The 14246-nt window shown below is 41.5% G+C and overlaps 1 protein-coding gene across 1 annotated transcript in view; it reads left to right on the top strand.

Annotated features, from left to right (window-relative positions):
• Nucleotides 1–13915, top strand: part of LOC119964794 — a 192099-nt gene extending 178184 nt beyond the window's left edge. Inside the window, exons 47-49 of the mRNA XM_038794788.1 lie at nucleotides 165–452; nucleotides 1425–1667; nucleotides 13145–13915. Coding sequence (XP_038650716.1) covers nucleotides 165–452; nucleotides 1425–1667; nucleotides 13145–13176 — 563 coding nt within the window. The 3' untranslated portion in view covers nucleotides 13177–13915. The remainder of the gene's footprint in view (nucleotides 1–164; nucleotides 453–1424; nucleotides 1668–13144) is intronic.
• Nucleotides 13916–14246: the final 331 nt, after the last annotated feature.

Genomic DNA, 14246 nt, shown 5'->3' with positions numbered 1-14246 from the left:
AATACAAAAAAGTTTATTAGTAAAAGTTCTAATTATAGTTTGCTTTATTCAAATTCACACTGAATTAACATATGATGTATAATGGTCTGATAAATTTTTAACCTAGCTTGAATAGAATTGTTTGATTCACCTTACTCTGTCATTTAATCCTTTTTGCGGTGCAGTTCCATGTGTACCAGGAGACATTCAAGTTGCATTAAGTCCTGCCAGTAATGGTGTACAAGGCATAGATATCTCCTGGGGAAGCAGTAATTGTGCTGAAGACTATGAAGTAAATATAGATGGACAAATTGAAGACGATCCATTCTCCTTGTATACCTTACGTTCATATTGGACACCCAGTACTTTTTTCGAGTTCCCAGTTCTTTGCAGTTCTACCTACAACATTTCTGTCACAGCAAGAAATCCAGCAGGGACCAGCAGCCCAAGCATTCCTTTAGCTGGTCTTACTGGTGAGTAACAGAATTTAAAATAAATCACAATTTCCAGTATGTAAAATCTGGCCATCAATGGAAATTAATTTCTGGCATTCTATACTCTTTGGATTTCTTAAAGAAGTTGTTAATTGAACATAAATGAACTAGCCATGTTGTCTACTGTATACTTTAATGATACGCTTTCATAGGTTACTGGAACCATGTGATATTATCTTACAACGGTTGTCTTCAGTCCATCAAGTCTGCCAATATTTACTTTACACATCCTGTCCAATCATGCTTTTCTGACCACTCTGTTTCTTCAATATTGCTGTTGTCCAAACAAAAATCTAAATCCTTATCAAAGTTAAAGAAGGACAACATTGCAGTTATATAGCACTTTACACAGCTTCAGAACATCCCACAGTACTTCACAGCAAAATTTGAGTCATTTTGAGGTACAGTCATGGTTGTAACATTGGAAAGGTTGCAGCCAGTCTGTCCACAGCAATTGGGTTCCATTGACAACAATCTGATAATCAGGTCACACAATTATCCCATTCCCCCCCCCCCCCCCCCCCCCCCCCCCCCCCCCCCCCACACACACACACACACACGCACACAACAGTCTAAATCTGACCCTATTTCCAGTTCACTACAGCTTTGACAAAGAGTCATCCAGACGTGAAACGTTAGCTCCCTTCGCTGTACATTTTAAAACTGTACCACCTGATTGTGACCAGTGGGATATCCAACAAATGTTTCTACAGAAAGAACACCATGCAGGGAACAATCTATTAGAGTGGCTTACTCTGTATTGAAAAAAGTCCGAGCCTATTTTCTGTGAGTTTAACAAACACTGTTTTATGACCAGTGCTGTGGCTAAAAATCAGTTTACTGCACATGATTGTCCAAAAACTAGTCAGTAAGTCCAAAACCTCATGCAAAAGACTTTTATAGATTGTGCAAAATGCAGCAATTTCTAAGCGACTTTTTTTTTTGTTTCAGTTCCTTGCTCTCCAAACAATCTAATGGCTTCTCTGGAAAATGGCACTCTGTTCATCTCCTGGACAGAATCATTTTTTGCCACAGAATATGTTGTGTATGCGGTTTCTAATTCCGAAAGGAGTGAGATATGCAGAACAGCAGAACTTTCTTGTGAAGCTCCGAATATTCCTAAGGATATGATTGAAATTGTTGCTTTAAATTCTGCTGGTGAAAGTGAAACCAGCAAAATAAATTTATTGCAAGGTAAGCTTTCCTGGTGAGTCACAGTAGTTAGCGGTTTAACAGCTCCTGAAGAAAATCTATTGTATCACGACTAGTAGATCTCTCTGGCTGTTTTCAGCACTCAGAGGGTGCTATACCATGTTTTGTTTTAATTCATTCATGGGATGTAGCATTTATTGCCAGAGGGCATGAGGGCAGTTAAGAGTCAACCACATTGCTGGGGATCTGGAGTCACAAGTAGGCCAGACCAGGTAAGGACTGCAGATTTCCTTCTCTAAAGGGTCATTAGTGAACCAGATGGGTTTTTACAACAATTCAGATTTTTACTGAATTCAAATGTCACCATCCGCCACAGTGGGATTCGAACCCGAGAGCATCACCCTGGGTCTTCTGGATTAGTTATCCATAGACAATACCACTACACCACTGCCTCCCCACAGTGTTATGTGTTTAGTAACTGTGAGGGCCAACAGTGACTAAATAATCAAATTCTATATTTATTACATTTATTACTCTGCGGTACTCAATACTTTGAGGATATGAAAACTGTAAATTTATTATTACACTTATTCTTTGACAAATGTGTTTCATTTGTATCCCTCCAATTTTTATAGCTAAGTATGCAGGTCATGGTACACAGTATGTATCCACTGGAGGTCTCCACTGGAATCTGAAATTCTAAAAACGTTCTACAGGTCTCACTCAGTAACCTGGTAGAAAGCTATAGAAATGATGAAGACCCAGTTGCTATGAGCCTCCCATCATTTCCAAGATTCTCCTCACTTCTAAGGGAGGGGTGGAACAGAACATAACATAAATAGACGCTCAGAATTGAATGCCCCCACCAGCCACCATGTGATCAGGTGGGACAGTGCAGGTTGGAGATCTCACCACTCTCTAACTTAGCTCATGGCAGCTGGTGGAATTTAAATTCCATTCATTCAGAAATTCAATTGATGATTAAAAATCTGGAATTGTCTCAGCATTGAGTACCACAGAGTACCACAGTGCTCTGTGGTACCACTCAACAGAGGTGGTACCACAGTGCTATACGGTCGAGGGGGAACTGCCCTGGGAATTCTCAACAAAGTTCTGGACCCTGTGAAGTCTCATAGTATCAGGAAGGATCAGCAAGGAAAGGTCATACTGATTACCACCTACTGCCCTCCCTCAGCTGATGATTCAGTGCTCCTCCATGTTGACTACCACTTGCAAGAAGCAATGAGGGCATAGAATGTACTCTAGGGGAGAGAACTTCAATGTCCATCATCAAAAGTGGCTCAGTAGCACCACTACTAACTGAACTAGCCAAGTTCTGAAGGATGTAGCTGCCAGACTGAACCTGCAGTAAATGTTGAGGGAACAAACAAGAGGGGTTAACCGACTGAACCTTGTCCTCACCAACAGATATATCTGAATATGATAATGCAGGTAGGAGTGACCTTGTGAAGACACACTGAACATACCCACTATCATGTTATATGGCACTAACACTGTATTAAATGGGGATCGATTCAGGACAGATCTTGCCGCATTCATGAGGTGCTGCAGATCGTCGGCAGCAGAATTATATTCAACTACAATCTGTAGCCCCACCACCTGGCATAGCCCTCATTCTATCACTACCATCAAGCCAGGGGATCAACCCAGGGTCAATGCCAGGAATAGTATCAGGGAAACCTAAAATGAATTGTCAACCTGGTGAAGCTACAGCACAGGACTTCTTGCATGCCAAATCACAGAAGCAGCTTGTGGATAGACGGAGCTAAGCAATCCAGTAATCAACCAATCAAATCAAGGCTCTGCAGTCCTACCACATCAAGTCATGAATGGTGGGGAACAATTAGACAACTTACAGAAGGAGGAATCTGCACAAATATCCTCTTCTTCAATGATGGGGAGCCCCAGCACATCAATGCAAAAGGCAAGACATTTGCAACCATCAGCCAGAGGTGCAGGATGGATGATCCATCTTGACCTCCTCCTGAGGTCCCCACATCACAGATGCCAATTCAATTCAGTCCACATGATATGGTTTAAGCACTGAATATTTCTAAGGCCCTGCTAACATCCTAGCAATAGTACTGAAGACTTGCGCTCCAAAACTAACCAGGCCACTAGCTATGCTGTCCCACTACAACCACAGCTACCTGACAATGTGGAAAAATGTCCCGGACCAGGTATGTCCTGTCCACAAAAAGCAAGGGAAATGCAAACCAGCCAATTACTGCTTCATAGGCCTGCTGTCAATCCTCATCAAAATGATGAAAGGTGTTGTTAACAGAGCTATCAAGCAGCACTTGCACAGCAATAACCTGCTCACTGGTATTCAGCTTGGGTTTAACCAGGGCTGCTCAACTCATGACCTCATCTACAGTCCAACATGGGCAACAGAGCTTAACTGAGAATGACTACACTTGACATCAAGGCAGTATCTGACAAGTATGGCATCAAGGGACCCTAGCAAAATTGAAGTCAGTGGAGTTCAGGGGGATAACTCTGCTCTGTCCAGAGTCATACCTGGCACAAAGAAAGAGGGCTGTGGTTCTTGGAGATCAATCATCTCAGTCCCAGGTTGTCACTGCAGGAGTTCTTCAAGATACTATTCTTGGCCTGATCTTTAGCTGCTCCATTAATTACCTTCCCTCCATCGTAAGGTCAGAAGTAGTAATGTTTGCTGAAGATTGCACTGTGTTCAGCACACTCTCAATTCCTGAGATACCAAAGCACTTATCTACATGCATCAAGACCTTGACAATGTTCAGGCTTGGACTGATAAGTAACAAGTAAAATTCACATCACACAAGTCCCAAAGATTATCTCTAGCAAGAAAGATTCTAATCATCTTCCCTTGACATTCAAGAGCATTAGATCAGTGAATCCCCCACATCAACATCCTGGGGGTTACCATTGACCAGGCACTGAACTGGACCAGCCATGTGAATACTGCGGCTACAAGAGCAGGTCAGAGACTGGAATGGAATACTCTCCACTTGCCTGGATGAATGTGGCTCTAACAATATTCAAGAAGCTCAACGTCATTCAGGACAAAGTAGCCTGCTTGACTGGCACCCCGTCCACCAACTTAAACATTCACTCCCTTCACCTCCGACACACAGTGGCAGCAGTGTGTACCATGGAAAAGATGCACTGCAGCAACTCATCAAGACTCCTTTGACAGCACTTTCTAAACCCCTCAACCCATCACCTAGAAGGACAAGAGCAGCAGGCACTTCCTCATCAAGTCACACACCATTCTGACTTGGAACTATATTGCGGTTCATTCACTGTTACTGGATCAAAATCCCAAAAGTTTCTTTTAACAACACCGTGGGTGTACCGACACTACAGGGACTTCAGCAGTTCAAGAAGGCGGCCCACCACCACATTCACGAGCACAATTGAGGATAGGCAATAAAGGTTAGCCACGCTAGTGACGGCCACATCCCATGAAATAATGTTTTAAAACCCTAATAGTTGGATTTGAGTATTTAAACCTAAAGCTGTACACAATGAAATTTTATATTAAAGTACACAGAGCAAGGATCATTTATTTTTAGTGAGGACTATAGCAACATACCAATATAGCATTCCTGTTCATCTGTCTGGTTTACAATTATCATTTCTACCCTCTTTAAAAATTATAGAAATCTACAAATGTACAAGATTATCAAGCGTCAACTCAGTTTTGATTCCCTATTTCTAAATTTTACATTCTATGTTTTATTGAAGTCTATATCAGTTTTTGCCAACATGTAATTATCTGAATTGAAATTTGTACAACTTTTTATTGGGTTGTGGGGGATTTGCCAGGGGAAGTAATTTTCCTAAAAAGGAGAGCTGGAAACCAAAAAATTCAATCAGTCCCATGTATTCTTGTGTGACAGTGTAACCGTGATAGTCTCTGCCCAATCTCTTAGCTGAAGAATGCGTTTTGTTGCTAGGACAGCTAAAGGAAGGGAGGAAAAGTGTAAAGGTAAATAAATAACCTATGAGCCATTGCGCTGAGGTTTTATTGCCTCACGCAGATTATTTTCAGTTCATTTCCTCTTCCTTTCTGTCACTTTATAGAGAGTCAGTTGCTACTGAGAATCAATCTCCTTAACTATAATACATTTTATGCTTCGTACCCTTGATCATTTGTCATGGTAGACGTATGCAGCATCTAAAAATAATCTGAATAGTCAATTATTTCTTTGCCATAGCCTATGGGCAGGATTCTCAGTCTCAGAGACCACAGTACTCGCGCCAGCGGAGAATGGGGACTGTGTCCCGCTGGGGCTCTGAGCGTGGCCGAGATGATATTCACAAACCTTTACAGTGGTAAATTATGCATAGCAGCGAACACGTCAGTTTCCCTGCACTTACTGGTCTCGGGCCACAATTTTGAACGGACGCCCCAATGCCAGCGTTCAAAGACAGGTCCCCTCCCCTCCACAAAGCAAATGTTGACACCCTGCCAATGAAAGGAGGACCCCCAACCCCTCATTAAGGAGGAACATCCTCCCCCCAAACACAGGAATAATGGGTTACCCTCACCCCACCCCCACATCATGCATACATGAGGGTGACCCAATGCCCCCCACCTCCAGGCCCTTTCTTCAGGCACCCCCTCTGGCATTGCCAATAGTGTACTGCACCCTGGCACCATGGCACAGACACCCTTTCTGTGACACTCATACTTGGCATTCTGAACCCCGTCAAGCATGTTAACCAATTGCTCATATGCCCCTCTGCCACTGATGAGTAGACCAGACAGTTCATTGAAGATTCAAGCCAGGAAGACTTGTCCTTTCCTCACATCTGCTCCCTTAGCCCTATGCTTTTAAAACTGTTGCCTTTTGTCGTGTCTGAGCCTTCCTAGAGAGCCGACAATACTTGAAAAGCCTTGAAATCTCCTGAGATTATTTGAAATGCATTAACACAATTTAACAGTGCAGTACCCTTAACTATCCTTTGATTGACAGCTTAATGCTTTAAATACAGCAGTCTGTAGATTTGTTTACTTATCCTTCCCTTCACTTGAATGCATGTGAAGTGCCCTCCAGTGATCCTAACTCAATGTTTATAAACAACCTTGTTCTGATTGACAGCTGCTGACCACTTCAACAATGCTGAGTGTTTTCTGCAGTTAGAAAAGAGGAAGTGAAAGTTTTTGAAGTGGCTAGCAGCTTGTCAGTACTTGTACCAAAGCTGGGCCAATGGAATTCCCGCTATAGGGGCCGGAGCATCACGCAGGGGATGGAGATTCGGGCTTCCTACCCGTTAATCGCGTTCAAATTAATGCATTTGAGCTGTTTGCATGTTCCTGCTGGCTCATGGCAGGATGCCTGCTATGGCTGGCAGGGCGGGAATGAAGGCTGGGGTTGGGCCTTCCGTCTGGCGCCAATCCCATTTTTGGGCCAACGCAGGATTCTCCACCTGATTGGAATTCCAAATCTTAGCAGTGAAGAGCAGAGAATTCCGCCCTACATGTTTTCTGGCCCCTATATAAGTGATTCAATCTGTTCTATGATTTTTATGAAATGGTCATATTTAACCCAACTGTTTTGATATCACTGTAAGAAGAAAAAGAGACTCCCCCAACAAACCTTGCCCCAGTTGTACAAGGTACAATTGGTTTTGTTACAAGATCAATATTTTAAGTATTTTTGTTTAACTTTTATACACTTTTGCACTTTTGCCACTAAATGAGCACTTTGAAGTCAGGTACATCATTGGTCAGATGTAGGAGATGGTTATTTCTTCTTTGTTCCAATGTGTTGTCACTCAAATTTCAGATAAAGCAACAGAAAAATAATTTTCACTGTACCTCAGTATACGTGACAGTAAACCAATCCAATTCAACGTAACCCGCAATGTGATTTGTGAAATTCCCTATACCTTCCATTAGGGCGGCACAGTAGCAAATTGGTTAGCGCTGTTGCTTCACAGCGCCAGGGTGCCAGGTTCGATTCCCAGCTTGGGTCATTAGCTGTGTGGAGTCTATATGATCTCCCCATGTCTGCTTGGGTTTCCTCCGGGTGCTCCAGTTTCCTCCCACAAGTCCCGAAAGACGTGCTGTTAGGTAATTTGGACATTCTGAATTCTCCCTCTGTGTATCCGAACAGGCGGCGGAATGTGGCGACTCGGGGCTTTTCACAGTAACTTCTTTGCTGTGTTCATGTAGTTTAATTTTTTTTTTAAATAATCTTTATTGTCACAAGTAGGCTTACATTAACATTGCATTAACATTGCTCTTGGCATCAAGGTATCGTTTAATTGAATGTGGCATCAAGGAGCCGTAACAAAATTAAAGTCAATGGCAAGTCTAATTTGCACCATAAAAGTCCCAGGCAATGACCATCCCAATAAAGGAGTATTTAACCATCTCGCCTTGTCGTTCAGTGGCATTACCATCACTGAAATCCCACCCTCCACATCCTGGGTTGCCATTGATGAAACTTAACTGGACCAGCGATATAAATACTGTGGTTACAAGGGCAGGTCAAAGACTGGGAAGTCTACAGCAAGTAACTAACCTCCTGATACCCCATAGCTTGTCCACCATCTGCAAGTTCCACGATCCAAGCCAAAGCAGCCCAATGCAAAGCAGTCCACTTGTTTGGCATCCCATCCACAACCTTAAACATTCACTCTCTTCAACACCAGCACATAGTAGCAGCAGTGTGCATCAACTAAAAGCTGGACTGCAACAACTCGCCAAGGCTCGTTCAAACCACTTGCCTATCAGCTAGAAGGACAAGAGCAGCAGATGCATGGGAACACTATTATCTGTATGTTCCCCACCAAGCTACACGACATCCTGACTTTGAACTATATTACTGTTCCTTCACTGAATCTGTGTCAAAACCCTTGAACTTCCTAACAGCACTGTGGATGTACCTACACAAGTTTAACTGCAGAAGTTCAAAAAGGCACCACATTCTAAAGGTAATAAGGGATTGGCCTAGCCTGTTCCATCCACATTTCATGGAGGAATATAAAAACAAGTGAAGAAGACATCCAGTAGAGCGCAAATCTCCACCACACTGTGTTAACTCAATGTCAAACTCCATTATAACATTGATGCTCTTCTGGCTAATCTTTTGTCCCATAAAATGTACAAATATAATTTTTAAATCCTTATTAGATTTATGAAGCTCTTCCTTGAGGGTTTTACTGCCTGGTTGACACTTTGTAACTACAAAGTTGAAAAAATATATTTTTATTAAGAGCTTTCATCTCACTGAGTTGGTATCAGATCAATCCACATCCAACAACCTGCTCTGGAAACTCTGCTCGCATTTTGATAGCTATAATACATTCCACCACAGCAACTGAGACAATGCGTAACATTCAAAAATAATTGATAACATTCTAAATAAAACAACCCACAACATGCCCCATCTCTCAATGATAATAGATCCTTTCAAACAATTCCAAGATCCAGATCCACATCCATGCAAAACCTTGGGCAATACTCCTTTCTGTGTTTCACTTAAATTCATCTATTAATTTTTGAGTTGATTTTGTTCGCAGACAGACAGGTGTGAATGCATTAACTCTGCCCACCTTCAGTAGTAGAGGTAAAAAAATAAATGTTGGCCAAGTGGGACTGCCTTTGCATTATGAATCAAGGTCCAATTCCTGAAGTGGGATGTTTAGAATTTAACAAAAAAAGAAGCATTTCTTGATTTAGTTCTGAGAAATAAAGCAGAGCAAACAATGATGTGAGTAGAGTAGAACAGGTGAGAAATAGTGACCACACATAGCTAAATTCAATGTAAAATTAGATAGGGACAGTGGGGGGGGGGGGGGCAGCATGGTGGCACAGTGGTTAGCACTGTGCCTCATAGCGCCGAGGTCCCAGGTTCGATCTCAGCTCTGGATCACTGTCCATGTGGAGTTTGCACATTCTCCCCGTGTTAGCGAGGGTTTCGCTCCCACAACCCAAAGATGTGCAGGGTAGGTGGATTGGCCATGCTAAATTGCCCCTTAATTGGGAATTGGGTACTCTAAATTCTAAAAAAAGAAAAATAAAGATAAGGACAATGAACATATGGATGTTTGATTGGAAAAGGCAACGGTCAACGTGATAAGAAGGGATCGGAACCAAGTTAGCAAACACGTCTACTGATTAGCCTGATATTGAATACAAAATAAACATGTTCCTACATGACATCGGGAATAATCAGTTACAACAACTGACTAAGTCAAATTTATATTTACCTAATGGAATTCTGGGAGATTTTATATTTAATTCCATGATTATCCATTATTCTGTGGAAAATGAAATAAATAGCCTTCCCATTGATAAATATTAATAAAATCCGAGGGTAAACTTAAAGAGTAGCCAATCATAAAATTAGGATTAACTGTATTAAATGCACATAAAGAATGTAGTGGGAAGATTAAAAAGGAAGATTAGGGCTTTAAAAAAGGCTAATAGTAAAGATGAAAACAAGCTAACAGTATCAAAGGAATAATAATATCCTTTGATGTATATTAAAAAAAAGTAAAAGAATAATTAAGGAGGGTAGAACTGGATGAAACAGAAGATTTAATGCGGAGTATGAAAGTACGACAGATATTAAACAAATATTTTGCATTACAAATGATGGTTGAAGTAAAAATGTAGGTGGATTTAAGAAGGATGTGGAACAATTGGCGGAGGTAACTATAGAGAAGAGTTCAGTTCTTAAAGAATAAAAGATAAAAACATGGAACAAGTGTAGACGTACAGTGGAAACATATTGGCATCATTGGATTCAAACATATAATTTCCTGTAAATGCAAGGTAAGGCAGATAAAGCACCTTGGAGGTCACAGAGGGAATGATCAAAGGAGCACTGATAAATTTTTACAGAACATAGGTTTAGGCTATTGTTAAAAAAATATTGTGGACTGTTTTTGGGCACCTTATTATACAAAAGGCATTAAATCAATTGAGAACATTTCACCAGAGTGATGCCAGAGATGAGAAACTATAAGAACAGGAATAGGCCATTTAACTCCTTGAGCCTGCTCTGCTTTTTAATATCTTTGCTGGTCTGTGACCTAATTCCATTTACCAGCTTTTGCCCTTCATAGCCTTGGTTAACAACCAATCAATCTCAGATTTAAAATTAATAATTGACCTATCGATTGCTGTTTGCACAAGAGCATCCCAAACATTTACTGCCATTAGTATGTAGAAGTGCCTCCTAATTTTGCTTTTGAAATTTCTGGCTCTAATTGTTAGACAATGCTTCCTAGCCCTAGAATCCTCAACCAGCAGATGTCGTTTTTCTCTATTGACCCTACCTGTTCCCCTTAATATCTTGAAAATGTCAATCAAATCACTCCTTAACCTCCTTAACCCTTGTGTTCTGGTCCTGTAGGTATGAAGCCAGCTTAGAATTAGTCTGTTTGATGATTTTATGTATCAGTTCATTACATTTGAATGATCTTTATAGATAGTTACAAAGAGAGACTTGAGATACTAGGGGGACGAATTTCTGGTCCCACCCGCTGAAATCGGGAATCCCGATCAGGCGGAGAATCCCGTGTCAGCCCAAAATCAAAATTGGCGCCAGGCAGCAACTTCGAAAATGCAAGTGTTTTCAGTTCCAAATTGTCAATCAGAACACGGATTTTTCTAAACATGGTTAGGATTAATGGAAGGTACTTCAGATGCATTCAAGCGTGAAGGGAAAGATAAATAAACAAACCTCCTTTCTGTTGTGTATAAACCATTAAGCTGTAAATCAAAGGCTAGTTAAAAGTCCTTATTATAGTCCATGAGGAGCCCCGAAAAGGTAAGTCAAAAGTAGTTTATTTCCTACTTCCTAGTTAGGGAATACAGCAACTAAGCAACACTCCCTCCCAACCGGGACCATCCTGAGATGTCGGCTACCTCTTGGGCTGACTTTATCTCGGGGAATTAACAAGCCTCCACCCCTCAGCGGGGTATTCTATGAACCTCATGGAGAAATTGATCGAGTCATTGCCATGGGTCTAGTGAGGATTATAACAGTACTGCACTGTGAATTTGAATTAATACCAAGCATTTCAAAGGATCTCAGGGGATTTCAAAGCTTTCCAAGTGTTGTGAGTTTTTTAGGAAGACTCAAAGACTTCAAAAAGCAGCAGTGTTAAAAGCATCGGGCTGAGTGAGCAGATGTGAAGAAAGGGGCTTCCTGGTTTGTATCAGCAATGAACTGTCTGATCTGCTCATCAGCTATCAGGCAAAGCCATTCAAAGTGAGAAGGCCACTTTTCAACGTTTCCACAATTCGCAGACAAGGATAGTGGTTTTGACCCGAGAGCTGCCTGAACCCACCAAGCCAGCCAAGAAATTTCTTCAGGTTTCCCAGGGCGAGAAGGGAAAGGCCAAACATGGGGCTCCCATCCCAGTGGAGAGGCCCAATCTTAACCCCAGCCCGAGCCCACCCAGGACCCTTGGGGGACCCGCACAATGCAACTGTCAGAGGCAGAGGGACACAGTTATCTCCTTGACCTTCCTCGGGGTCTGACTCGCCAGGCCAGGCTGCCATTACCAGGGTGTCAGTACAAGGATGCCAGGGGACAGTGCACTATTTGCACTGCCAAGGGTCAGGGCCTGAAGGAGGCTGAAGGGCCTGAAGGGGCAGGGGGTTGGGTCACACTTATACATATTGGTGTGGGGGGGGTCCAGTTATATTTCTGTGGTGAGGGGGTAGGATTTCCTCTTTGCTGTGGGATTGAGGGTGTTCCCCTTGTCAGCGGGGGGGGGGGGGGGGGGTCACAATTTCCATTGTTGGGGAGGACTGTCTCTGGATGCTGGGATTGTGGCACCCTTCACCAATGGTGCCCCAAGATCAGTAACTGTAGGCGGGCTGGCGTGCTAGCCGCTGTGTATATTTTACCATGTTAAAGGTAAGGGAATCCCACCTTGGCGACATCCCTGGCACCTGTGGAAACCATCCCATTTTCCCCGCTGGCGGGAGCACTTAGTCTCGAAAGCAGAGATTTGTGCCATGGGAGTGTTTTTATTCGAGCACAGAAGGCTGAGGAAGAATTTTTGAGGTTTTCAAAATTATGAAGAATTTTGACTGTGAGTAAAGAAATATTTTTCTTCTGGTTGAGTCTATATGCAAAGCAGTCACCAATTTAAAATTGGCACTAAATGAGTGAGGAGAGCAATTGGGAGATATTCCTTTAAACTGGTCATTGTTGGATGTATGGCATGCTTTGTCACAGTGAGTGGTTAATGCAGAGACAACTGCATCTTTGAAGTATTAAGTGTTATTTTTAAAGCAGAGGATAGTACAAAGCAACAAGAGGAGAGAAGGCCAGTGGGATGCGTTTTGGATTGTTCTATCAAAGAGCCAGTACAGATTTGTCGGGTTGAATGGACTCCTTCCGTGTTGCAAATTTCTGTTGGTTTATGATTCTAACAGAAGAATGGAAAAATGGCGATTCAGGGTAGAAGTATACATTATTTGAAAAAATATTCTGCAATTCAGATTTTAATTATTTGCTCTATTTTCTTTCTAGACTCCTCTACCCCTCCAAAAGTACTTTATTAGAACCGATACTTAATGCAGGTTCCCTAAAGAGAATGTGGAGTACTTTACAGTCATAATGAAGAACGTGTAACAAATCTATACCAAATTTGTTACAAAGATTACTGTCAGCATATCTGATCTTTCAGGTGTAAACATTACATATTGTTCCAGTGTCATCAAAGAATCCCATTAAATGTAAGGGATACTTTAACGTAAGTGGAAATGCCAAGTTCTGATCTCACATTCATGGTGAAAATTCCATTTTGCTTAGCTAGCTACAGTAATGTCTCTATCTGCCACAGTGATGGTTTACCAGTCAAGCCTAGTAAACATAGTCATATAGAATACTATAAAGAAATATTTAAACTTGCAAGCTTGATTGTTTTTCCTGTCTCCTGGAACTATGATTATAACAGAATGCCACTTGGAAAAGGCATGCTAATGAAATTTCTTTAACACCCAGTAGACATTCGATCACATTTTCCATACACATGTTTCTAATGTAATGATATTTTATTTTATGATGTTTCTGTCATGATTATTAATGGCTATATATCTGTATCATGTACAATTATGCAATTAGAATGATTTTATTTGAACTTTGTGGTACACAAAGAGAAAGTCAAATTTCACTGTAGATGCTAAGCACAATTATTTCAATTGCAAAATCTTTTTGACCTGTATAAAATATATTTTTACTGGTTTTATTGTAAAATACTGGTTCTGCATTTGCTGCATATGAATAAAAAATATCTCAGCATTTTAGTAGTCATTTTTGTTTAGATCCAGTATTTTACTTTTTAAAATTATTTAATTAAGGCTTTTTTTTAAAAAAGCGTATTTATTTGTATAAACAACAAATAAGAGCAGAAGCAAAATTGTACAACATAATAAATAACCAGCACCCACACCGCCACCCCCTTGCCTTTCCCCTCCTCCCATCCTGCCTTCCCCATTTTAACCCCCTTCTCCTCCCTCTCCTCCCTTTCTCCTCTGCTGACACCTCAATCCTCCTTAAAGAAGTCAATGAACGGCTTCCACCTCTGGGAAAATTCATCAACCGACCTCTCAAGCCGAATTTGATCCTCTCC

The sequence above is a fragment of the Scyliorhinus canicula genome, chromosome 4 (assembly GCF_902713615.1).
Source record: "Scyliorhinus canicula chromosome 4, sScyCan1.1, whole genome shotgun sequence".
Classification (NCBI taxonomy): domain Eukaryota; kingdom Metazoa; phylum Chordata; class Chondrichthyes; order Carcharhiniformes; family Scyliorhinidae; genus Scyliorhinus; species Scyliorhinus canicula.
The sequence above is the reverse complement of the archived record's forward strand: the minus strand, read 5'-3'. Positions and strand labels throughout refer to the sequence as shown.